This window comes from Dreissena polymorpha, chromosome 1, assembly GCF_020536995.1.
Source record: "Dreissena polymorpha isolate Duluth1 chromosome 1, UMN_Dpol_1.0, whole genome shotgun sequence".
In the NCBI taxonomy this organism is placed as follows: Eukaryota; Metazoa; Mollusca; class Bivalvia; order Myida; family Dreissenidae; genus Dreissena; species Dreissena polymorpha.
The window spans coordinates 118,898,186-118,925,324 of record NC_068355.1 but is presented as its reverse complement, the minus strand read 5'-3'; the positions used below and the strand labels follow the sequence as shown (position 1 = coordinate 118,925,324).

General features: G+C 37.0%; 1 protein-coding gene across 1 annotated transcript in view; it reads left to right on the top strand.

Moving 5' to 3' along the window:
* The window catches only part of LOC127846873 (vacuolar protein sorting-associated protein 18 homolog), an 89,933-nt gene that overhangs the window by 41,855 nt on the left and 20,939 nt on the right, over positions 1–27,139 (top strand). Inside the window, exons 14-20 of the mRNA XM_052378304.1 lie at positions 9,281–9,341; positions 11,557–11,621; positions 15,406–15,541; positions 17,075–17,227; positions 17,726–17,819; positions 18,378–18,451; positions 19,826–19,990. Of these exons, the coding sequence (XP_052234264.1) occupies positions 9,281–9,341; positions 11,557–11,621; positions 15,406–15,541; positions 17,075–17,227; positions 17,726–17,819; positions 18,378–18,451; positions 19,826–19,990 (748 nt within the window). The remainder of the gene's footprint in view (positions 1–9,280; positions 9,342–11,556; positions 11,622–15,405; positions 15,542–17,074; positions 17,228–17,725; positions 17,820–18,377; positions 18,452–19,825; positions 19,991–27,139) is intronic.

The window sequence follows — 27,139 nt, the reverse complement described above, 5'->3', positions numbered from 1 at the left end:
CTTTATATCAATTAGGACACGAACCCTACAAAAAATGAGCATTATTGGTCCATGAAGTACAGAATTACCTCCCCTTGAATTGAGAAAATGGTGTTTATGCAATGAAGTCCAAATTTTTCATCCAATTCTTTCCAAACTTGTAAGGATTTAGCATGGTTCAAACAAGGGAAACAACTACGGTTTATGCATGTTCTTTTTATTACAGATTTGCCTCCCTTTAATTCATTCAAAATCTCATTTTACAGCAGAGATTCCAAATCTGACCTGTAAATGAGCCCCATATTTACTGCCAGTGCTAGGTTACCTTTTCCCATTTGATCATTCTTAAGTATTGGTCTTGTAATGCTGCTACTGCTTCTGCTACTGCTACTGCTACTGCTACTACTACTACTACTACTACTACTACTACTACTACTACTACTACTACTACTACTACTACTACTACTACTACTACTACTACTACTATACTACTACTACTACTACTACTACTACTACTACTACTACTACTACACTACTACTACTACTACTACTACTACTACTACTTCTACTACTACTACTAGTACTACTACTACTAGTACTACACCACCACCACCACCACCACCACCACCACGTCTACTATTACTACTTCTACTACTACTGCCACTACTACTACTACCACCACTACTACTACTACTACTACTACTACTACTACCACTACTACTACTACTACTACTACTACTACTACTACTACTTCTACCACTACTACTACTACTACTTCTACTACTACTACTACTTCTACTACTACTACTACTACTACTACTACTACTACTACTACTACTACTACTACTACTACTACAACTACTACTACTACTACTACTACTACTACTACTACTACTACTACTACCACTACTACTACTACTACTACTACTACTACTACTACACCACCACCACCACCACCACCATTCACAGTGACAAAAAACATATTCACACAATGGCTGCTACTACAACTTATAGCCCATATAGGGGGGCATGCATGTTTTACAAACAGCCCTTGTTTCTATGGGAATTTAACCACAACTGTTCATGTTTATCTCCGACACATATTTTTAGGTCACCTGTCATGAAGTGACACGGTGAGCTTATGTGATCGTGTGATGTCCGGCGTCCGTTGTGCGTGCCTGCGTTTGTCCGTGCGTCCGTCCGTCAACAATTTGTTTGTGTAGACAGTAGAGGTCACAGTTTGCATCCAATCTTGATGAAATTTGGTCAAAATGTTTATCTTGATGAAATCCGGTTTGGGATTGTATTTGGGTCATCTGGGGTCAAAAACAAGGTCACTAGGTCAAATAATAGAACAACCTTCTGTAGACAATAGAGGTCACAGTTTTCATCCAATCTTTATGAAATTTGGTCAGAATGTTTATCTTGATGAAATCTGGGTTGGGATTTTATTTGGGTCATCTGGGGTCAAAAACTAGGTCACTAGGTCAAATAATAGAAAAACCTTGTGTAGACATTAGAGATCACAGTTTTCATCCAACCTTTATGAAATTTGGTCAGAATTCTTGATGAAATCTGGGTGGGATTGTATTTGGGTCATCTGGGGTAAAAATCTAGGTCAAATAAATAGAAAAACCTTGTGTTGACTATAGAGGTCACAGTTTTCATCCAATATTTATGAACTGTGGTCAGAATGTTTATCTTGATGAAATCTGGATTGGGATTGTATTTGGGTCATCTAGAGTCAGGAACTAGGTCACTAGGTCAAATCATAGAAAACATTGTGTAGACAATAGAGGTCATAGTTTTCATCTGATCTTAATGAGTCAGGTGAGCGATTCAGGGCCATCATGGCCCTCTTGTTTAATTTTTTTTGCGTTTTTTTTTCCGCATTTTTGGAAGATAATGTAATAAATGTCCACACCCCCACACTATACACCCCTCTTCACTCCACCCCTCCCTCCTTTGTGATTGAAAATGAGAGTCCCTTCACCTTTAAAAAGAAAATAGATGAGCGGTCTGCACCCGCAAGGCGGTGCTCTTGTTCTTTATGGTATTTCTCTATGAGCAACCTATCAAATATGGTAGAGCTTTGTTATTGGTGACTGTATACTGTGATACCATGTATTTTCGTCAGCACGAAATTGTGTCATTTTAAAAAATGACTATTATGTCAGCAATTAGATTTGCCTATTCTGATTTAGTTTTTTTGTTTTACATTTTTTTCAGACAGTATTTGTTTTGTTATCAGGTGAAAGTAATGGACCCTTATTATTGTATGCCATTTGCAAACTCATTTTTAAACGCAAACAACCAAACACAAATCAATTTGTTCTTTATATATTTGTAATAAATGCACAGAATCTATTGTAGTAAGGTGTTAATCACATTCACACATCGTCTTCTTAACATTTCTTTAATTGTCTTTGATCAGGATCCGCTGCGTGATGGCTTTATAATCTGCGATTCCACTGAAAAACACAATACCCACATTGGGTAATAAAGTTGTAAACAATTAGCGCTAATCATTACTATACTAACTAGACAAAGTCAAGGCATTTGAAACAACTTTACTGCATTAGCATTTTAATGTCATAAATACTGACCTGTTATCGTATGCTTATACTTTCCAAGGGGAAATAACTCATCCGGAATTTTAACTGGGAATCCGCCACCTCAATACCGTAATACAGGCCAGGTTAAACATAGTGCAATGCAACCTAGCCAAAAATCGGTAACCAACCCTCAATATTCTTTCCGGATCAACCAGGTGTATACGTGTCTTTTACGGCTCTGAATTAAAATATTGTTTTTCACTTGGTTGATTGGGGTTTTGAATAGATAAATTGTGTTATTTATCTTTTTATTTCTCATTCGGATTAATTTGTGTGGATTTAATGGATTTTGTTTCATTTGTAAAAGGTAAGCCATGCTTGTTTTTATCGAACAATGGTTTATTTCTACCATGCTGGGTGTTTTCAGGCGCGAACGACCACGTGCAAAACGTGCTCTTCTAATACATTGCTAGAACGTGCAAAGCATGTTCTTCTAATGTGTTACGAGATCGTGCAAAGCGTGTTCTTCTATTGACAGATTGTTTATCATTTGCCATTGTGTGCAATAATGATTTTAACGTTTCGTATGACAATCTAATTGATCGTCATTTTATTTTTCATCTGTTTTGAATTAAACTTTTGTTTAATTTATGATCTACGGCAGTATTATTTTAATTTTCATTATGGTCAAATAATGATTTTATGTGCCGTATGATAATCTGGTCTGTGACCAGTTTATGGTTGAATATGCTTTGCTCTTGTTTTTCATATATTCGACTACATGATGGTCGCAGAAACAAGAGTGGATAAATACCCGGTGACTTCGCAGATCATGGATGATAGTTGCAGTATCAGTCACCGGGTATCGGGCACGATCGCGACCGTACTATGCTAAGTCTCTTAGACAGTCGGTCAACATCAGACCATATGGCGACACCCGTCAGCCGGTCTTTGCCCGATGGCATTGGTCAAGGACATCGACCAATGCCGGACCATTTGGCATCCGCCATACGGTCATTATCCGGTGACAACACTGGTCATGATATGACCGGTACGTCACCGGGGACGTTGATCACGGACCATTGATCGACGTCTGACCGGTCGGTCCGGTCACCGGTCATGTCACCGGTCCGGTCCGGTCATTGATCACCGGTCCGGTCACCGGTCATGTCACCGGTCCGGTCCGGTCACCGGTCATGTCACCGGTCCGGTCTGGTCCGGTCACCGGTCCGGTCATTGATCACCGGTCCGGTCCGGTCACCGGTCATGTCACCGGTCATGCCACCGGTCCGGTCATCGGTCCGGTCCGGTCACCGGTCATGTCACCGGTCCGGTCATTGATCACCGGTCCGGTCCGGTCACCGGTCATGTCACCGGTCCGGTCACCGGTCCGGTCCGGTCACCGGTCCGGTCCGGTCACCGGTCATGTCACCGGTCATGTCACCGGTCCGGTCATGTCACCGGTCCGGTCATGTCAACGGTCCGGTCCGGTCACCGGTCAACAGTCATCAGTTAGGCCTGCCACCGATAACACCAGTCACCGGTCAAGAAGAAGAACTCGGTCTTCTTCATTGAATTATTCTCCTATTCTTCGTTGAATACATCGTATTCATCAAGGATTAGACATCGGACACGCTCTTCTCACGGAGACGTTATTCTAGAAGATCTCGGTCTCATCGCAGCCGATCCACATCTCGGCCGATCCAGATCTCGACATCGCAGGAAACGAGGACGTCGTCAACCTTCACGTAGACATCAGCGGACTGCATTGAGCACCACTGGATAGTTATCGAACATACCTCTCCTTCATTGAGCAGTTCTCGGCGTTGATACGCTCGTAAGCGATCATGTCAATGCTCACGGAGACAATATTGTAGAAGACAATATTTCCAGCGTAGCCGAACAATATTTCGGCATCGAAATTATATGGATGTCGCCACTTCTCACGTAGGCGTTAATGAACCTACTGGTCATATCGACGTTCTCCATTTTATTCCTTTAGGAATATCATGTCTCCATTCCACGTGTGATGGTTCTTCTTATGGCATCCACACATGTTGCAGTCACCGAGCCGTAGTTGTATACGAACACTAGTTCGTTTAACATTCAGGCTTCGGGATAAGCTGTTCTTTTCTCCACTACGATTACAAGGACACTTATGCCTATTAATACTGATAATCTACCGTTGTTTTCCGGTTAACATTATCAGATGACCTCGTGGATGGTCATTCTTCTGCACCAGATATTTCCATTCTGACGCAGTTATATTATACCGGTCCCGATCACCGGACATCGGTCACCATTCATCGGTCATATCACCGATCACTGATCACCGGTCAGAATAAGTGATGTCTCATCGCCATCGGATTGGATTTTTTGGCATGATCTTCTTTTCCGAGCAGTGCTTGACATTGATAACAGACCATATGGATTCCACCATTTTTCGGTCTTTAACTGGTAACGTCACCGGTCATATTATGACTGGTCCGTTCACCGGGCTACAGTTACCGGTCATTGACCGGTCCGGTTCGGTCACCACTTACCAATTACCGGTATTCCACTGTGTTTTCATCGGTCAATTTTTAGTATCACGGGTATCGTCTACATTACATAGTTGTATACCCCTGGCTATGATTGTATTGAATACTATAATTTATGGATTCAACAATCTACATGACTTTTTGTGTTTTTCAATACTGATGTTCTACTGGCGACGGTTACCAAATCATTCTATATCTGTTATTTGTACTTCTATCTCAACCGGCTACATGCAGACTACTGGTCTTGCAGATAGATCGGCTGAAGTGGGCTCGGAGACTAGCATTGAGGTCGAACATTACTATTTGACCTCTATTAATTTATGTTCGAGACCCGAAGGATGAATTGTTTTAACCGCCTTTACCTGTCGGCTACAGACTTTGCAGTCAGTGTCACGGAACAGTTGGGACACATTATTGACGCTAGCAGGATTAGCAAGACGACATTTGTATCGACTTCTGCTTTTCTATTGCTCCTACGGCAGTGCATATTTTCAAGCTACTGGAATCAACAAGAGTTCTGATACATAGGATTGCCTATCAGATTGACCGCATAGCGGCTACAGTCTTGTAGATGGCTTAGGACCTATTGAACTCAGATCTTAGATCCTAGGATCTGGAGGGACCTCATCTTAAAGTTATTCTTCTATTACACTTCTGGCCATAACAGGCCGTCTTCCTATAACTGGTCGTATTCCTTTCGGAATTCGTCCCGGTTAGAAGTCTTGAAGTAAATGGATTAATCAAGTCAGAATTTAAGACTTCCATGCATTCTACCGGCAAGCGTGGACCCGCTTAAGGTTACCCCTAGGGTTTTCACCTTTTTCTGCCATCACACCTCCGATTCCGGAGGTACCACTATCAATCATATTTCCGTACTTCGAAAATCGATGACTTCGCGACCTGTATTATCCAGGATTTTAAAGGCGCCTGTTATTGGTTCAAGAAGAGGCTATATTCTGTAGATAGGTCATAAACTTATAAGTGTTAAACACTGTCCTATTCTACCAATTTTCAAGTGTGTTTGGAGTGGGAAAGTTCGGCTTGCCGTGGTTTCTTTGCCCACCCATCCTTGACAAATGGTTCCGGTCACCGGTCGGTATTTACCGGTCCGGTCACCGGTCCTTCTGCTGAGACGTCTTTTCTTACGTCCGTTTCAGCTTTATTTTTAAGATAATTGTATTAATCTCGGGATTATTTAATGACACAGATTTCCATCTTTTTGTCATTATTTACCACTATTCAGTGGTGTCTAGACTAGAAGATTATCTTGGCAAGAATATAGTTTATTCTACCACAACCTTCCTTACATCTTATACAGATGTGAGCAGATAAGGTTATGGACGATCACATAGAACAACGTATCTTGATTTTCTCAATTATGTGGTATCCTAACGAATATCACCTGCACATCTACATCTTGAAAAGCGAAAATTCTTTTTAGCTGTTTTTCATTTACAACACATTTTCACGATTCCTTTGTGATGGTTTCAACTTTCACACATCGGTCGTGGTTAACTTACAGACACGGAGGTGATCATATTATCACTCCTTGTAACTGGAAATCAGGAACTTATTCGTTCTTTGCAAGAACAACAAATTTTCTCTATCGTCTTTCTCATACCAGTTCGTCTCAACGCCCTGTTGGACGTTTTGTCCTGCAGTTCTTTCTTTCGAATTATTTTTCCGTTGGGTTCAATAATGTAATTGCACATGCGCGGCAATGAAGTTGCAGACGAGTTGCATGGTGTACATAGTATATCAAAGAATGTTGTTTATCATCAAACGCTAGTTATTAGCGTTATGCGATCGTATATCGCAGTGTATACCGGTATTCTGAACAACGTCAACAATGCAGTTCACAGAAATCGATCCAGCAGGGTGTGCGATTGTTATACATTCGTCCATTGACATAAACTGGAATATCTTGCCTTCTTGGTGAGTTTTTGCAATAACTGAGTTTTTGCCATAATTTCATGAAATATACTTAATGAACCATGGGATTATGGTTCTACGACCTTTTAAGTCTCCTGTACAATTATTTTCAGGAAACTTCTTCACAGGTCAAATATCATATCTCACTGAGACATATTTTTACTGATCCAAACATGTGCCACTTCATGTCTGGCCATTAATAACTTAGTTATCTCTACAGAAGAACGTTTTTCTGTTAGAGTTTCAATCCTTGTTACTTGTGCAAGGATAATTCCATCAGAACTGTATAAAGGTTCTATGGAAATTCATTTTTTACTGGGTAATTGAGAGCATAGTTATTACCTTAATCACTCTGCTAGATACATAGAGGTTTTTCTCATCTTTTTCTTGATGATAAGAAATTTGTTCTTTTCTTCATCAAAGGATAGAGATTATGCTTTCGTATACCTTGTTTTGTGTAAGTCATCGCAACTCTGTGCTGTCTTACCTATTTTGGAACTGATCCAAACTATGGAACTTCAACACTATGTTTTTCGTTCCTTTACCTTCTTAAGCGGTTTTGACTTGTGTAACATGTTGGGATGCTTAATGAGCTCCCTATGAACCTTTTTCATCAGGCTTATTAACAGTTCCAATATAATTTTAAGACGGTTTTCCTTCTTATTATGGCTTTTACCATACGGAGAAGTGAAATTCATGTTTTTTCTGTTGAATACGACCAATTCCAGTTGGATCTATTGTCGTTTTCACTTTGTTGTGTCAGCCAGGATTCCTTGCTTAATATCAAGTCCTCTATATGGCTTCTACCTTCAAGTTTCCAAGTTTTCTTAAACTGGTAGTCATGAAGATGAGGATAAACTTCTTTGGGCAATCAGGGCTTTGAAGTTCTATCTCAGCAGTGTTAGTCAGAAGTCCATTCGAGGTTCTCAAAGACACTCTTCATTTCCCCAAAAAAGGGGGGGGGAGATGTGTCTGCGGCTTCTTTTCTCGGGGTTAGACCTCGACTAAGGAAAGTTAATCTTATCCTATCTAAGGATTCATTCCTTTTTAGGATCTGACCGCATGAATTAAGAGCTCTGTCTGTTTTGTGGGCATATATTAATCACACCCCACTTTTTGACGTGCTCTAAGCTGTTTACTGGAGGAATCCGACCACCTTGTCATCTTTTTATCTTCGTTTTCTGAAGTGCCAACAATACAATTTGTATACGTTTGGGCTTGTTGTGGTTTCACTAACGGTAGTGTCTTCTTTATGACATAGACATATTACTCTGTTCGAGAAGTCATAATTAATACCGTTTTAACGAAGATTACTTGATATCATTAGCTGATAACCCTGTTTATGGGTTCTACTGTGTTGGGAAAATATATACGAACCTTCCCACCGCAGCTGCAAAATCAGCATACGATAACAGGTCAGTATTTATGACATTAAAACAAATTTTTTAAATAAAATTCATTTTAATTATTAAATACTTACCTTTTATCGGTAAGTCCCACCTCCCACCCCGCTATTCGATTAATATTTTTGTATATATATTGAAAGAATATTGAGGGTTGGTTACCGATTTTTGGCTAGGTTGCATTGCACTATGTTTAACCTGGCCTGTATTACGGTATTGAGGTGGCGGATTCCCAGTTAAAATTCCGGATGAGTTATTTCCCCTTGGAAAGTATAAGCATACGATAACAGGTAAGTATTTAATAATTAAAATGAATTTTATTTAAAAAATTTGTTTCACTGCAATGTCACATGTCACATGTCAGTAAAGTACATTATTTAATGTACACCCCTTTGTGTCAAAACCGGATTTATCTTGATAACAAAACAGACGGAGTATGCATGCGTGGATTACGTTGGATTTCAATGACTGTAATTCAGTCTTAAACATTTGTTTTTGTTAAAAAAAAAGTCATGTTTAAACGTTTGCCATATATGGAACTGCAATATTTGTCTATCCCTCGCCATATATGGAACTGCAATATTTGTTACACCATTGCCATTAATGGAACAGGAAGATCTGTCCCTTATCATATATGGAACTGCAATATTTGTCAAGCCCTTGCCATATATGGAACTGCAATATTTGTCAAGCCCTTGCCATATATGGAACTGCAATGTTTGACAAACTCTTGTCATATATGGAACTGCAATATTTGTCAAACCCTTGCCATATATGAAACTGCAATATTTGATAAACTATTGTCATACATGGTACTATTGTGCTTGTAATGGCATTATCAACTAAGGCTCTACTTTTTGCACTTTTTCAGGGATGTGTGGCAGATGTACCTTGACAAGAAGGAGTTTGAACTGGCTAAGCAGTACTGCGGGGTAGAACAAAACATCATCATAATCATCATTATCATCATCATCATCATGAACAACATCATCATCATCAATATTATCATCATCACCATCATCATAAGATTCTTATTGTCACAATTACTATTTACTTATTGCATACAGAAATATAGCACACACAAACTTTTCATGTCGATAGCCTGTTACACACTGCCATAACTGCTCTTTTTGATATGATATTAAGGGATTATCATTATTGTTTTTATCGTTTTATTATGCCCCCTTTCGAAGAAGAGGGGGTATATTGCTTTGCACATGTCGGTCGGTCTGTCGGTGTGTCCACCAGGTGGTTTCCGGATGATAACTCAAGAACGCTTAGGCCTAGGATCATGAAACTTCATAGGTACATTGATCATGACTTGCAGATGACCCCTATTGATTTTGAGGTCACTAGGTCAAAGGCCAAGGTCATGGTGACCCGAAATAGTAAAATGGTTTCCGGATGATAACTCAAGAACGCTTAGGCCTAGGATCATGAAACTTGATAGGTAGATTGATCATGACTCGCAGAGGACCCCTATTGCTTTTCAGGTCACTAGGTCAAAGGTCAAGGTCACGGTGACCCGAAATAGTAAAATGGTTTCCGGATGATAACTCAAGAACGCTTAGGCCTAGGATCATGAAACTTGATAGGTAGATTGATCATGACTCACAGATGACCCCTATTGATTTTCAGGTCACTTGGTCAAAGGTCAAGGTCACAGTGACCCGAAATAGTAAAATGGTTTCCAGATGATAACTCAAGAACACATATGCCTAGGATCATGAAACTTCGTAGGTAGATTGATAATGACTGGCAGATGACCCCTATTAATTTTCAGGTCACTAGGTCAAAGGTCAAGGTCACGGTGACCCGAAATAGTAAAATGATTTCCGGATGATAACTCAAGAACGCTTATGCCTAGGATCATGAAACTTCATAGGTACATTGATCATGACTGGCAGATGACCCCTATTGATTTTCAAGTCACTAGGTCATTGGTCAAGGTCACGGTGACCCGAAATAGTAAAATGGTTTCCGGATGATAACTCAAGAACGCTTATGCCTAGGATCATGAAACTTGATAGGTAGATTGATCATGACTCGCAGTTGACACCTATTGATTTTCAGGTCACTATATCAAAGGTCAAGGTCACGGTGACCTGAAATAGTAAAATGGTTTCCTGATGATAACTCAAGAACGCAAATGGCTACGATCATGAAACTTCATAGGTACATTGATCATGACTCGCAGTTGACCCCCATTGATTTTGAGGTCACTAGGTCAAAGGTCAAGGTCATGGTGACCCGAAATAGTAAAATGGTTTCCGGATAATAACTCAAAAACGCTTGGGTCTAGGATCATGAAACTTCATAGGTACATTGATCATGACTCGCAGATGACCCCTATCGATTTTGAGGTCACTAGGTCAAAGGTCAAGTTCACGGTGACCCGAAATAGTAAAATGGTTTCTGGATGATAACTCAAGAACGCTTATGGCTAGGATCATGAAACTTCATAGGTACATTGATCATGACTGGCAGATGACCCCTATTGATTTTCAGGTCACTAGGTCAAATGTCAAGGTCACAGTGACAAAAAACATATTCACACAATGGCTGTCACTACAAAGGAGTGCCCATATGGGGGCATGCATGTTTTACAAACAGCCCTTGTTTAATATTAATTAAGTGTATTCAATATTTGTAGAATGTACTGTCAATAACAAGAAACCTTTATATCTGCTAGCCCAGGACATAATAAATTAATTTACTGTCAGACTTGTAGCTTGCAGAATAAAGAAGTAGTTCACACAAAAAAGATACCACTTCTAAATTCTGTGTACTTAAGCCAACATTCTTTAAAGTACCATGAAACAAATGTTATTAATCAAACACTTAATGTCATGAAACTATAGAGTGAAATGTTCAATGAACACTAATGTCAAATATCTTATTTCACACAATAAACTTGATTTCACGAATCTGAAAAAATTCTGCCTTCTTAATTACATGAATTTGATGTAGTTCCAAAACTGTTATATAGTGTTCACTGTTTAACGTATTGCAGAATTTGTTGACCTATTATGTAAGAATTAAAATAATTATCTGTTTGTCTTTGTTTATATCTATTAACATTTTTTGCCAATCTTATTGTTTAATTCATAGAAAATTTATATCTTAATAAGGCTCTACCTTCTGCAGGAGAACCCGGTACAACTTGACAAGGTTCTCACCAAACAAGCAGAGTTCCTTTTCAATGATCGCAGGTATGCTGAAGGGTAAAATAAAAACCTTTTAATGCTCCCCCAAAATTTATTTTGGGGGGAGCATATAGTCGCTGCTTTGTCTGTCCGTCATTGTTTCCGTCCGTGTACAATTTTTGTCCGGGCTATTTCTCAGAAACTAATGACCGGAATTCAATGAAACTTTATGGGAAGCTTCACTACCAAGAGGAGATGTGCATATTATCAGCCGGTTTTGGTCGGATGATTTTTCACAGAGTTATGGCCCTTTGAAATTTTCCATTAACTGTACATATAGTGCAATTCTTGTCCGGGCTATTTCTCAGCAACTAATGACCGGAATTCAATGAAACTTTATGGGAAGCTTCACTACCAAGAGGAGATGTGCACATTATCAGCCGGTATTGGTCGGATGATTTTTCACAGAGTTATGGCCCTTTGAAATTTTCTATTAACTGTACATATAGTGCAATTCTTGTCCGGGGTTTTTCTTAGCAACTAATGACTGGAATTCAATGAAACTTTATAGGAAGCTTCACTACCAAGAGGAGATGTGCATATTATCAGCCGGTTCTTGTCAGATGAATTTTCACAGAGTTATGGCCCTTTGAAATTTTCCATTGTACATATAGTGCAATTCTTGTCCGGCTATTTCTCAGCAACTAATGACTGGAATTCAATGAAACTTTATGGTAAGCTTCACTACCAAGAGGAGATGTGCATATTATCAGCCGGTTCTCGTCGGATGAATTTTCACAGAGTTATAGCCCTTTGAAATTTTCCATTTTACATATAGTGCAATTCTTGTCCGAGCTATTTCTCAGTAACTTATTACGGGAATTCAATGAAACTTTATGGGAAGCTTCACTACCAACAGGAGATGTGCATATTATCAGCCGGTTATGGTTGGATGATTTTTCACAGAGTTAGGGCCCTATGAAATTTTCCATAAACTGTACATATAGTGCAATTCTTGTTCGGGCTATTTCTCCCCAACTACTGACTGGAATTCAATGAAGCTTTATGGGAAACTTTACTACCTTGAGGAGATACGCATGTTATTTGTGGGTTCTGGTTAGATGATTTATTTAGAGAGTTATAGCCCTTTGAAATTTTTAAGTTGCTAAACCATCCATTGTATTAATTTGTCCAAAGTTATGCCCCTCAAGACGTTTCCTTTTATCTGAATATATAGTGCAATATTGTGAAAAATAATCTTTGGGGAGCATCACCCGTCTCCGATGGTTTCTTGTTAGATCATGTGAGCACAACATGCTCATGATAAGCTTTTGTGATCGCCTTTTGTCCCTCATTAACATTAACCTTGTTAACTCTCTAGAGGCAAATGTATCATCCATTCTTCATGAAACTTGGTCAGAACATTTGTACCAATATTATCTTGGCTTAGTTTGACATTGGTTGCAGTCAGGGATCGTATTTTTTTCAGTTTTGTCGGTCCAAGAGCGATTGAGGTCATGAAAGACGGATTGAAAAGCCCAAACAGTTGGTCCGATTCTGTTTGCTAAAATTCCCATGTCATAAAATTGATTGCGAGTTACATACACAGTGCACATGCTAACACACCCTAATTACATTCTTATCTCGATTAGGTGTGATAAACCAATCGCTGCAGTCTCTAACTCGGTCAGGACCCGTTAATTGCACGTCAGACCAAGAATAAAAAACTTGTGAACAGCGGATAAAGGCGCATCCTAAATTATTGAGGGTGGTCAAAAATTTTACAAACTGTAAAAATCGCAAAACAATTTAAGAGACTTAATATCTGTGATGTACATATCGATCGATTATCGGTGTCATTGATTTGCAGACAATGACAGGACCGTGTACTTCATATTCAATATAAATGATATTCATATATGATTGTACTATATCCTCTTGCCTAGTCCTAAATATTTATTTTTATTTATGTAGTAAGCACACGATTACTATTGCGTTGTTTTGTTACATTTTATAAATGTATTGTTATCACTGTGAACTATAATAAATTTCATAATATCTTAGATAAAAGTAAAAAACGATTATTTGGTTTTGTTATTGTCATTAGCCAACCTCCGCACAGACATTTGTTTGGTTCCTGCATGTTTGTAAGCTATTAGTCAACAATGATTTAAAACATCGGTAGCATTTTACACAGATTAATAATAGTTGACAACGATGAAAAAAATGTCTGATAAAAACAGCACACAAAACTACAATGAAATAGCAAATGAAAATCAATTGAGAAAACTGGTATGTTCCGTTTAAAAAAATGCCTAAGGGAATTTATATAATGCCTAAGGTATATATTATAACATAATTTTTCATAATTTCAGGTGTAAATTATCCGATACTTTTTACCCCATTTAAATCCAGACCGATTGATGTTGCAGGAAAATATGATCCCTGGTTCCAGTTTGTTGAAAAACAAGACTTCCAGGGGTCGGGGCAGTTTCCTTATATTGCTGTAGTAAAACCTTGTCAACACTCTAGAAGTCTTATTTTTAATCAAATCTTCATGAAACTTGGTCAGAATATTTGCTCTAAATAAATTTTGGCTGAGTTTGAAATGGTTCCAGTCCCATAAAAATTGTGGCTTCCATGGGCAGGGAAGTTTTCCTTGTATGTCTATAGTAGCTATAGTGAAACCTTGAAGAAGTGACATTTTTAGTCCAATCTAAATGAAGCTTCATGGGAACATTTATTCTAAGGGGATATCTTGGCCAAGATGATCATAATTGGTTGCAGTCTGTTGAAATTCATAGCCACTAGGGGTGGGGCAGTTTTCATGATATGGATATAGTAGCTGTAGTAAAACCTTGATAACACGCTAGAGGCCACATGTCTTGTCCAATCTTCATGAAACTTTGTCAGAACAATTGTCTGATGATATCTAAGCAGAGTTTGATATTGGGTCCGCTCTGTTTGAAAACATGGCAGCCAAGGGGAGGGGCAGTTTTCCATATATGGCTTAAGTAAATCCTTGTGAACACTCTAGAAGTCTTATTTTTTATTCCAATCTTTATAAAACTTGGTCAGAACATTTGTTTCAATTAACTCTCAGCTTAGTTTGAAAATGGTTTGGGTCTGTTAAAAACCATTTCCACCTTGGGGACAGGCAGTTTTCCTTATATTGCTATAGTAAAACCTTGTTAACACTCAAGTTTAATGTAAATACTACTGAGGAGAGCCACCGGGTTCACCATGGCCCTCTTGTTTCATTCTTGCAGTACTAATTTGTTAATAGGGAAGAAAATCTTCTTAATTGTTTAATATGAGAATAAGAGAAAACATTTCTTCACCCCAATAACTAGGCCATACAGCAAAACTTGGTCACAGTATTGAGATACTGTAACAAACATAATTTAAAGCATTTATTTTGATTCAAACATAATAGCATGATATTTAAAAAAAAGACATACTCAAGTTAAAAAATTTAAAAAATCTGCAATGTCTTCCAATGTAGCATATTAAAATTGTCTTAATAGGTTTGTGCCCCAATAAATAGTTCATGACAACAGTAGATCAGTAAATGGTAATTGTTTGGTGACTTTATTATACAGATTCTGTATTTCATATCTGGTCAAGCCTCTGGTTTCAACCAGGATGTACATAAGTATATAGTGTGGTTGTGCCAAACATTTCCTAAATAAAGACATAATTTTTAGTAAAATAAAAATGTCCTCTACTCATATATAAATAAAAAAGTGAAACCCACACTATTCAATGCAGAATTAAATGTGAGTGTCCTCTCCCTCTGTTGTTAGGTATCTCTTCAACTGTTGCTAGGTATTTTGCCAACTGTTGCTAGGTACCAGAAGAGTGCAGAGATGTATGCCCAGACACAGAACTCATTCGAGGAGGTAGCACTGAAGTTTATACGACTTGATGACAAAGATGCACTGAGGACCCTGCTACATAAGAAACTTGAGGCACTGAGGCCTCAGGTAACTGCACTTTTATTTGTTGATTAATAGAGAATAACTGGTTACTGCCTGATTTTTTTGTTATATATCAGGCAAGGCTTAGAATAATATAACGGCGAGGCTTGCCGAGCCATTATTTTATTTGTGCCAAGCCTGATATATTACAAAAAGATCAGGCAGTAACCAGTTTTTCATACCTCTTTGTCCCCGATTTTAAAGATATAATGATAAAATCGCTAAAAAGCTGCAGTTTTAGCGGGAAAGAATATGACTTATGTTGTTTGACGTGTTTTTAATAACGTCATGAGCACGCGCGCTTAATATTTGTAAACAATGTTTTTTGCTGTTTGTGTTGCATTTTGTGTTTAAAATATACTACATCTTGGTATCAAATTTTGTTGAATCTGATTTGATTTTACTAAAAATGATTACTTTATAGTTGATTCAGAGTAATATGACCATCCTCCAAACATGACTGATATAAGAACTTCCTGTTGACCATGATATAAAGAATATATCAGGCAATGTTATATCAGGCAGATATCAATGCAGTGGTATGATAAAAATTGCTTTTAAGCTTTTACGACTCCACAACTTTTGCACCTTCAGGTTACTGCTATATTAGAGGCTAGATTCAATGTTAAACCACTTATCTTCTTTTTTATTAGTTGATAACAATAACGCTCTAGTTCATATGACTTTATGACACATATACCTTGAGGTAACTGTTATATAAGTGGCCAGAGTCATTAAGAAATCAGTTAAATTCTTTATGATTAGTTGATAAAAATTAAGCAGAAGTTCATACAACTCTTTATTAAAGTTTCATTCAAGTTCATTTGAATGGACTACAATAACACCCTGACAAAAAAGTTTTTGTTTTCTTTTAAACTGATTGATAAAAAAATTGGACCGTTTTGAAATAAATGGAGGTATCAAACCCAAGGTATAAAATACTCTTGTTGAACATATGGCGAATTTATGTTTTAAAAAATGTCAAGTGATATATGATATTTGTAACTGTACACTCTTTAAGACATGACTATCAATTATCAGAGGTTTTATTGAAAATGGTTAAGACTGTTCCCCGTGCATACAACTCTGGATGATGTCAAATTATTAGACCCTGTTCTCTGTGCATACAACTCTGGATGATATCAAATTATTAGACCTCTATAGAGGAAGTTGAAGAGGGCATTATTTGATTTGTTGGCTTGACCGTGAGTTTGCATTTAAAAAAAAAACTTCTTATTTTTTCAAAAAATGAAATGGAAACTTATAATATGTAATACCATTCAGTTTAGATGTGAACTACCCTTTTGCAAGACCAAGGTGCCACAAATCCATAGTTATTTGCCCTTGAACATGGCTGGCAAAGCTGAGCATGCTAATAACTCCAGTCTGTGACACATTTCTAATAAACAATAACGTAAAAACATGAAAACTTCAGTCTGTGACACATTTCTAATAAACAATAACGTAAAAACATGAGAACTACTCTCCAGGGGACACTAACTATCACACTTGTGAACGTTGACTGTCCTGTGGTTGTAGGACAAGACTCAGATGACGATGCTGGTGACGTGGCTGATAGAGATATACCTGAACCAGCTGGGAGAGCTGAAGGAGCAGCAGGTGAAGCCCAGCCAGCGCTACAGGGACGTCCAGCAGGAGTTCCAGGTCTTCCTCAAACAGACTCGGGTCAAGGTATGCAACTAATGCTATCTGATCCCAATATTGAAATTTATTTTAAATTATTTGAATATATTTTTCACACCTTTTGGCACTGTCTTGACAGGAGTCAATCATTCTAATTTAGGGACTAAAGGGACGTGTTGTAAACACGTTTTTACTAGAAATCAATTTGCATAAATATCAAAATTTATCTCCTATTACCTGTATAAATATATCAACATTTTTAATAACAATCTACTCTTAAAAGTATAGAAAAATACTAACTACTTTGCAGTTCTTTCATACTTACACTGTATTTTTATAAACAAGGTATAGTGGTAATTTAACATTTACATATTTATGTAATAAATAAACATATAGTTACTCTTGTTGTTAAATCCCTACAACTTCTGGATATGGCCACCCAGAGCATTTCTCTCAACCCAGTAGGACATTTAATAAAAAAGTAAAACTGTAAACAGATTTGTTTGAACTAAGTATGATTTGATTAAGTGTGTCTATATGTTACAGGATTGTGTAATGCACAACAAACATGTTGTGTATGACCTCATCTCCAGCCATGGTGACATTGTGGACTTCATCTTCTTTGCCCTGCTCATGGAAGGTACACTGTCCTATTATACACAGGTCTTCTCATAATTTCATCAATATTGTTTGTTATGTTTATAGATAAAACACACATTGTACTTATTCTATCCTGACAACATGAAGTCTTTGACATACAATGTTAAAAACCTAGATGAAAAGTAGGTAATAACACAAAATCTACACAAACTATTTCAGGCAAGGGACCAAGCACCTTTAATTGGTCTAAAAAAATGATGGTACCCTTACATGCAGGTTTAGCTTGCAATCCATTTGAGACTTGACAGAACAAGGTCAAGGTCAATGATGCTTAAAATAGACTTGAGTTTGGATGGAGATATTATGCTGCAATTTTGAGTGAAGGTTGCTTACATGCAGCCTTAGCTTTGTTAAGCACTGTCATTTTAATTAATATCTTTAAAGTGCAATGTTTCTTATTTTCGCTGCTAAGATCAAACCGTTGAATAATATAGAAGTTCTGTACCATCACTGTCTTTAACTAAAAAAAGGTAGTATTTTACTTACTCAGGTAGATGATCCATTCTATGTTCTTAAAATCTGTGTGGTGCTATTTCAGATTTTGAGAAAGTGATCAGCCATTACATTCAGTATGATGACTACAAAAGTGCTCTTGATATCCTCACCAAACAGGTAAATAATTGCTAATATTGTAATTGACATGACTTTTTAAAATATGTTTAATTCAAACACGTTTTTTGTATCACCATTTCCACTTTGCAGGAGCATTCATATCCTATGAACATATGTTTAGGATCTTCATAGATCGTTAATTATATAACCTGTTGTTAGGGATGATTATACCCCCACAAACGAAGTTTAGGGGGGTATATAGGAGTGAACCTGTAGGTCGGTCTGTCTGTTGGTCGGTCTGTCGGTGGGTCCGCATTAAGTGTCCACTCTTTAATTCAAGTTGTTTTCATCTGATCTTCACCAAACTTGGTCAGATGTTGTATCTAGATGATGTCTAGTTCAAGTTTGAATATGGGTCATGCCGGGTGAAAAACTAGGTCATGGGGTCACTTAGTGCGTTTTAAACATTGAGCATGGTGTCCACTCTCTAATTCAATTAGTTTTCATCCGATCTTCAACACACTTGGTCAGAAGTTGTATCTAGATAATGTGCAGGTCAAGTTAGAACATGGGCCATGTGGGGTCAAAATCTAGGTAACGGGGTCACTTAATGCGTTTTAAACATTGAGCATGGTTTCAGCTTTCTAATTCATGTAGTTTTCATCTGACCATCACCAAACTTGGTCAGAATTTGTATCTAGATGATTACTAGGTCAAGTTTGAATATGGGTTATGCTGGGTCAAAAAATAGGTCACATGGTCACTTAGTGCGTTCTAAACATTCAGCATGTTGTCCCCTCTCTAATTCAAGTAGTTTTCATCCAATATCTTCACCAAACTTGGTCAGAAGTTTTATCTAGATGATCTCTACACCAAATTTGAACATGGGCCACGTGGGATCAAGAACGAGGTCATGGGGTCACTAAGTCTGTTTTTTAACATTCAACATGGTGTCTACTCTCTATTTCAAGTAGTTTTCATCCAATCTTTACACGTGGTTAGAAGTTTTATCTAGATGATCTTAAGGCCAAGTTCGAATATGGGCCAGCCAGATCACCAAAGTAGGTCACTGGGTCACTTTTTAGTATGTTTTACACATTCAGCATGGTGTCCGCTCCCTAATTCAAGTAGTTTTCATCCGATCTTCAACACACTTGGTCAGAAGTTGTATCTAGATGATGTGTAGGTGAAGTTCGAATATGGGCCATGCGGGGTCAACAACTAGGTCATGGGGTCACAAAGTGTGTTTTAAACATTGAGCATGGTGTCCGCTGTTTTTTGTGAAGACAACATGCAAAATATTCTGTGTCAATGCGGCATGTGGTAATTGTCACGTCTGTGACAAGGCACTAGTTTTTTCAATTCTGAATGCAATAATTATGTCCAAAATTTCCAAAGTAACCATGTGCCTATAAAGTGTTTACTTTTTCCCAGCCTGAGACGAGCCTGTACTACAAGTTCTCTCCCCTGCTGATCCAGTACATTCCCAAGGAGACTGTTACTGCGTGGATCAGTGCAGAGGGTCCCAACAAGCACCTGGACCCCAAACAACTCATACCGGCCCTCGTGCAGTATGATCACAGAAAATACTTGCAACAGGTAAACAACTTTGCATATAAAATTGGAGAGTGACCAGTGAAAATATGTAAAGATTTTATGATCACCAGTGGACTACAAATCACCAATTTTTTTTATGAGGTTTTCTATTTACATGTTATAGGGGTTAAATCAAACAATGTTGCGGGAACAATAATGCTATGGCGTCAAAATAAGATTTTTATGTCCGCCAGTCTATACTGGGGGGCATATTGTTTTTGCCCTGTCTGTTGGTTTGTTTGTTGGTTTGTTGGTTTGCATCAATCTAGACTGGGGGACATATTGTTTTTGCCCTGTCTGTTGGTTTGTTAGTTTGTTTTTTGGTTTTCAAACATGAAACTTATATATAGATATAGATATAGTGTACATTTTTCTATTTGTTCTGCAACTTGCAATCAGACGAGCAAGTAAAATAAAGTAAGCTACCAAAGTCTATATCTGTAATGACTGTGATGAATGTTATAGATCTTGTATTTCAGTCATGTCTATTTTACTGTACATTTCAAAATAAATAATTTCCTATTGTGTTTATTGTTGTACTTTCTATTTACAGTAATATTTTATCACCTTTGGTTTCATTTAATTGTATTTATTATTTTTGCAAAACTTTTTATTCTGATACCCATTTACATTTTCAGTTGGTCAACTGTTCTTTTAACATTTTCTTCAGAAACTTCCCTATATCTTTGCATCAGCCTTTCAACAAAGTTGGCGCTTTAAATACAATATGTTAATGGAAATTGCATTGCTTAATAACCTAAGCAGTTTATTACAAATATGCACTCACTTAAATATAATATTTTGATATCTCATTTTTAGCCTTTTTAATGCAAAATGATTAATATGGATACTTACCCTGATTCTTTATTTTTTATAATGAAGAATTTTACAAACTCGGAATGTCAAGATGTTTTTATATTTGATGCTCTGTACCACTAAGGGTCTAATGAAAGACATATTATCAGTGTAATTACATGATAGATTACATTTGCTAATGTAAGATCTTGCCAAATTAATTATTTTTTGGTTAGGTCAGTACTTGTTGTTGAACGAATTGAATGGTGCCATAGGACAAATCAATTTTGTAATTATTGTATTAACCAGGGGTTATTCATGAGCTTGGCACACAAAAACACTTTTCCTTGCTTATTACTGAAACAGAAAATATTTCTAGAATGTGTCATTATTTTTTGTCTGATTAGTTATGACGTTAGTTAGAACGTTAGTTAATGGAAAAAAAGAAAATGTACTTGGAGAACAAGATTTAAATTATGTGATAGAATTCTCATGTAATAAATCAGTATCTTAAACCTTGTGTCAAATATAGAGCAGGCCAAGGCTTACAAGCAATTTCTTTGTTTTTATTAACTATTTTCAACAATAAGCACAATATTGGATTTGTTTCAGTAAAGTTAATGTGTGACATAAACCTCCTGGGAAATTAAGCGTAGATCTTAAACATGTTTAAGTGTATGTAGGCTGAGAAATCACTAAATTGTTAAAATATATATATCACCAAAGAGAAAGATGAAGAAAAATTGATACAATTCCTCTTAATTTATTATAGTTAATTTGAGCCAAACAATAGACCGACACAAATGAAAACAAATGTATAATATTTAATTGAAAATTGATGTCATCCTTTCTAATGAAATATTCACACAAGTCTGGTTCAGGTCGATCATCCTAGTATATTTTGGCTGACCTTTTTGAGTTGGTATCACACAGTGGACAACCTAGTGCTGTCTGTACACCTCTCTTCTGTCTAATTATGTCCCTGCAAGCGATAAAAAGCAGCATTTTTATAAGAAAAGTAATCACAAACCAGATAGTTTAATGAATTTATTTAGGTATTGATTTATTACAAACATAACTGTTTTGTTAAGTGCATATAGTATAAGAAGGTGTATTTAGTTTTATTTAATGCTTTTGGATGGTTTATAGAGAAATATCAGTAAAATAAAACTGATATTTCACTGTTTTTTAACTGTGAAATGATGTCAGTTTTTCGACGAAATGACGTCAGTTTTTCGACGAAATGACGTCATAAATCCAGCAAAATTATCCAGTTTAACTCTTTTACAATGTAAATAAACTAGTGAAAATATTATTTTATATGATCACTCGTGAAATAAAATCAATATTCAATCGATTTCGACAAATATCCTCTATATATTACTGAATTTAGCCTCATTCTCATTGTATGTCTAGGAATGAAATTAACTTACCCATTCTTCACCATAGCAACCACATCACTTAATTTTTGAATCGCTAGTATGGTATCAGCATGGACTTCTATTGGTGCACAACCTACATGTATTGTCATAAAGTTAAAACTAAAAAAATATGGAACATAACATTCAAAGGGATATTAAATAGAGTGTGTTGAATACCATAGTAAGGTAATCTCTAGTTTAGACATTTTTAGCTCATCTATTTTTTGAAGAAAAAAAAAAGAGCTATTGTCATCACCTTGGCGTCGGCGTCCGTGTCGGCGTCGTCGTCAGGTTAAGTTTTGCATTTAGGTACACTTTTCTCATAAAGTATCAATGCTATTGCATTCAAACTTGGTACACTTACTGACTATCATGAGGGGACTGGGCAGGCAAAGTTATGTAACTCTGACTGGCATTTTGACAGAATTATGTGCCCTTTTTATACTTAGAAAATTGAAAATTTGGTTAAGTTTTGTGTTTAGGTCCACTTTTTTCCTAAAGTATCAAAGCCATTGCTTTCATACTTGCAACACTTACTAACTAATGTAAGGGGACTGTGCAGGCAAAGTTATGAAATCTGACTGGCATTTTGACAGAATTATGTGCCCTTTTTATACATAGAAAATTGAAAATTTTTATGATGTCTTATTGATCTATACAGATGTTTTTATTCGAGCTATTGATCTATACAGATGTTTTTATTCGAGCTCAGAAGATAGGGATAGCAAAAAATAGCCTGGAATTTACATATAATTTCCGATGTTTAGCTTACCTGAGCACAATGTGCTCATGGTGAGCTGTTGTGATCGCCTTTCATTCGTCGTGCATTGTGCGACGTGCGTCGTCAACATTTTGCTTGTTAATAACACTTTAGAGGGCACACTTTTTGTCCGATCTTCATGAAATTTGGTCAGAAGATTCGATGTTCTTAATGATATTTTGGACATGTTTGAAAATGGTTATGGTTGCTTAAAAAACATGGCTGCCAGGGGGCTGAGCATTTTTCCTAATATGGCTATAGTAAACCTTGTTAACACTCTTAGAGGCCACATTTATTGTCAGATCTTCATGAAACTTGATAAGTAGATTTGTCCCAATGATATCTTGGATGAGTTTGAAAATGATTCTGGTTGGTTGAAAAACATGGCAGCAAAAGGGCGGGGAATTTCTCGCTTTATGGCTATAGTAAAATCTTGTTAACACTCTAGAGACCTCATTTATTATCCGGTCATCATGAAACTTTATCAGAAGATTTGTCCCAATGATATCTTGGATGAGTTTGAAAAATGTTCTGGTTTGTTAAAAAACATGACCAGCAGGGTGAGGTAAAATTTTCCTTATATGGCTATGTATGGCTATATTAAAACCTTGTTAACACTCTTAGAGGCCACATTTATTGTCGGATCATCATGAAACTTGGCCAGAAGATTTGTCCCAATGATATCTTGGATGAGTTCGAAAACGGTTATTGTTGGTTTGAAAACATGGCTGCCAGTGGGCTGGGCATTTTTATTTATATGGCTATTGTAAAAACTTGCACTCTTGAAGCAACATTTATCCATACATGCCATACGTCCCAATTGTCCGGGACAGTCCCGGAAATGAAGTACTTGTCCTGCTGTCCCGGAAATCTGTCAAATGTCCCGGAATTTACAAAATCCATATATACATGTACCTTATCTTAGGCTTAACTGCACCTCGAATCTGTGTATATCTGCAGCATCTCCATGACAATGCCTACCCGAATAGGCAGACTATGCTACGTGTCAAAATCGATCAATTAACAGGGGTCCTGTTATCATATCGATTGTCTCACGTTCGCGGTCAAACCGAAAAGGCGGCATTGTTTAATGTGGTTGTTAATTGACTTTAATCTACTACATCATTATTTTCCGCTGCGTAAGGGCAAAGGATAGTTGTTCACACATCTGAAGTCCAACATCGCTGAGTAAAAAATTAAAAGCAGTTTATGTTCGCACGTTTAACCGACAAAGAAGTTGAGTAATTTTATTGTGATTGGTTGTATGTATTGTGAATTGATTTGAGTTGACGATCTAACGGTACTGTATTGTTGTATTTTTTATTATATAAATGTTATAAATGAATAAAGGCGTATCAACTACTACGCGTTACACACCGGTCTTAATAACAATAACGCAGTGACGTCACCATCTATGTTTAGAACGCTTACACTGAAAACACGTGGCTTGTATGTAGTAACGGAAGTAGTAATGTTTAATTTGACGTTAATAGATCAAGTGTATTTCGGATCGGCTTTCGAACTTTTGCAATTAACGATGCGAAACAAAAAAAAACGTACCAAAAATGCATATGTCTATAAATATTGCTACATTTTATACATGTCCCTGAAAATCGGCAAAAGTCCCGGACAATTTAACTCAATGTCCCGGAATTGGTCTGAAAAATTATGGCATGTATGATTTATCATCTAGTCTTCATGGAACTTGATCAAAAGATTTGTCCCAATTATATCTTGGACGAGTTTGAAAATGTTCCGGACTGGTTGAAAAACTTGGCCCCAGACCGGCTGGGCATTTTTCCTTATTTGGCTATAGTAAAACCTTGTTAACACTCTAGAGGCCACATTTATTGTCCAATCATCATGAAACTTGGTCAGAAGATTTGTCCCAATGATATCTTGGACAAGTTAAAAAATGGTTCCAGTTGGTTGAAAAACATGGCCACCGAGAGGGGGAATGGGGCATTTTTCCTAATATGGCTATATATGGCTATTGTAAAACCTTGTTAATAATTTTAAAGCCACATTTATTTTCCGATCTTCATGAAACTTGGTCATAAGATTTGTCCCAATGATATCTTGGACAAGATTGAAAATGGTAATAGTTGGCTGAAAAACATGGCCGCCATTTGGCTGGGCATTTTTCCTTATATGGCTATAGTTAAACCATGTTAACACCCTAGAGTCCAAATTTATGGTACAATCTTCATGAAACTTGGTCAGAACATGCGTCCCAATGACATCTTGATTTAGTTCCAAAATGATTCTGGTCTGTTGATAAACATGGCCCCCAGGGAGCGGGACATTTTGCCTTATATGGTTATAGTAAAACCATGTTAAAACTCCAGAGGCCACGTACATTTATTGTCCCATCTTCATAAAACTTGGTTAGAAGATTTGTCTTAATGATATCTTGGACAAGTTTGAAAATGGTCTTTTTTGGTTGAAACCAGGGGGCGGGGCGTTTTTACTATATAGCTATAGTAAAAACTTGTTAACACTCTTAAAGTCACTTTTTTTCCAATCTTCATGAAACTTGGTCAGAACAATTGTTCAAATTATATCTGGAACAAGTTCGAGATTGGTTTCGCTTTTTTGAAAATTATGGCCTAAATGGGGCGGGCATTTTGCCTTATATGGCTATATATAACTTTAGTAAAACCTTTATAACACTATAGAGGTCACATTTATTGTCTAATGAAACTTGGTCAGAAGATTAGTCGCAATGATATCTTGGACGAGTTTGAAAATAGTTCTGGTTGGTTAAAAAACATGGCCAACAGGGGATGCAGCATTATACCTTATATGGCTATAGTAAAAACATGTTAACACTCTAAAAATCACATGTATTGTCCAATCTTCATAACACTCTTTGTCAGATTATTTGTTTTAATGCTGTGTTGGATCAGTTCAAAAAAAGTTCCTGTCTGTTTAAAAACATACCCACCAGGGGTCGGGGCATTTATCCTAATATGTCTGTAAAAAAAATGGTTTGCACTCTTAAAGTTACATTTATAGTTCACTCTGCATGAATATTTTTCAGAACATTTGTTCCAATGATATCTTGGATGTGCACTGAGCAGGTCAGTTCCTTTGTATCTCAGATGAGCGTCTTTGGGCCTTTTAGGCTCTCCTGTTTCAGTACCTGCAACTAGCTATCATGGCGAATATGCAAAGTTTGCAAACCGATGTGTAAATTCTTCATTTGTTGCTAGGTTAAGTTGTTTTGCAATAATTATAAGGTCAATAAACCAGATAAATACAGTTGGCAGTCTCACCAGGTCTTGCATTTAATCCCTTATTCTCATTGTACCGGAGCTCTTCATGGTATTTTTTTTTAAACTACTTGAAAACCCTTCAAGAAGTGCTGTACAGAAAATGCTTTTCAATTTTTAAAGGTTAAATTTGCTGTTTATTTATGACTGATAATAATCATATTTACTCCAGACTGATTTTATTAGCTCAGCGTGTTCGGAGAAAACCCCAGGTTTTGTCATAGCCAGCTCGTCGTGTCGTCCGCTGTCGACCGTCCGCGTCGTGCTAAAACCTTAACATTTTATTAAGGTTTTGAACATTGGCTCTTAAATCAAATTGCTTCCACCTACAACTTTGAAACTATATATGTAGATGCACCTTGATGAGTTCTACACGCCACACCCATTTTTGGGTCACTAGGTCAAAGGTCAAGGTCATTGTGACCTTTAAAAAAAAAATTCTGAAAAGCTTTCATTTATTGAAAACTGCACCTGTACCCTAGCGTGGCACCCGTTATGCGGTGATCTTGTTATTATTTAAATCACATAGGCCTAATGTTAATCCATATGTGTATGTGTGTGTGATCAGGGTTCATTAGTAGGTTTAACAAATGTGCTAAAAGTTGTAAGTGATTTGTTTAAAAAAAGACAAATTATTTAAAGGAAAACATTAACAAAAGCTTCAAAATTCATTTAAAACTTTTTATACATGTAGAAGAAGCATATAATGTAGATATTAACAAACCTTAGAAACCAATCAGATGGGCTGTTAATATGAGGAAGATTGTACATGAAACAGACTACTGCAGGGGTCTAAATCAAGCCAGTAGTTTGTAATTGCCAATTTAAATTCCTTTTAAGCTCAACTATTATATATGAAATATATATAGTGGAGCTATCCTACTCACCCGACGTCGGCGTT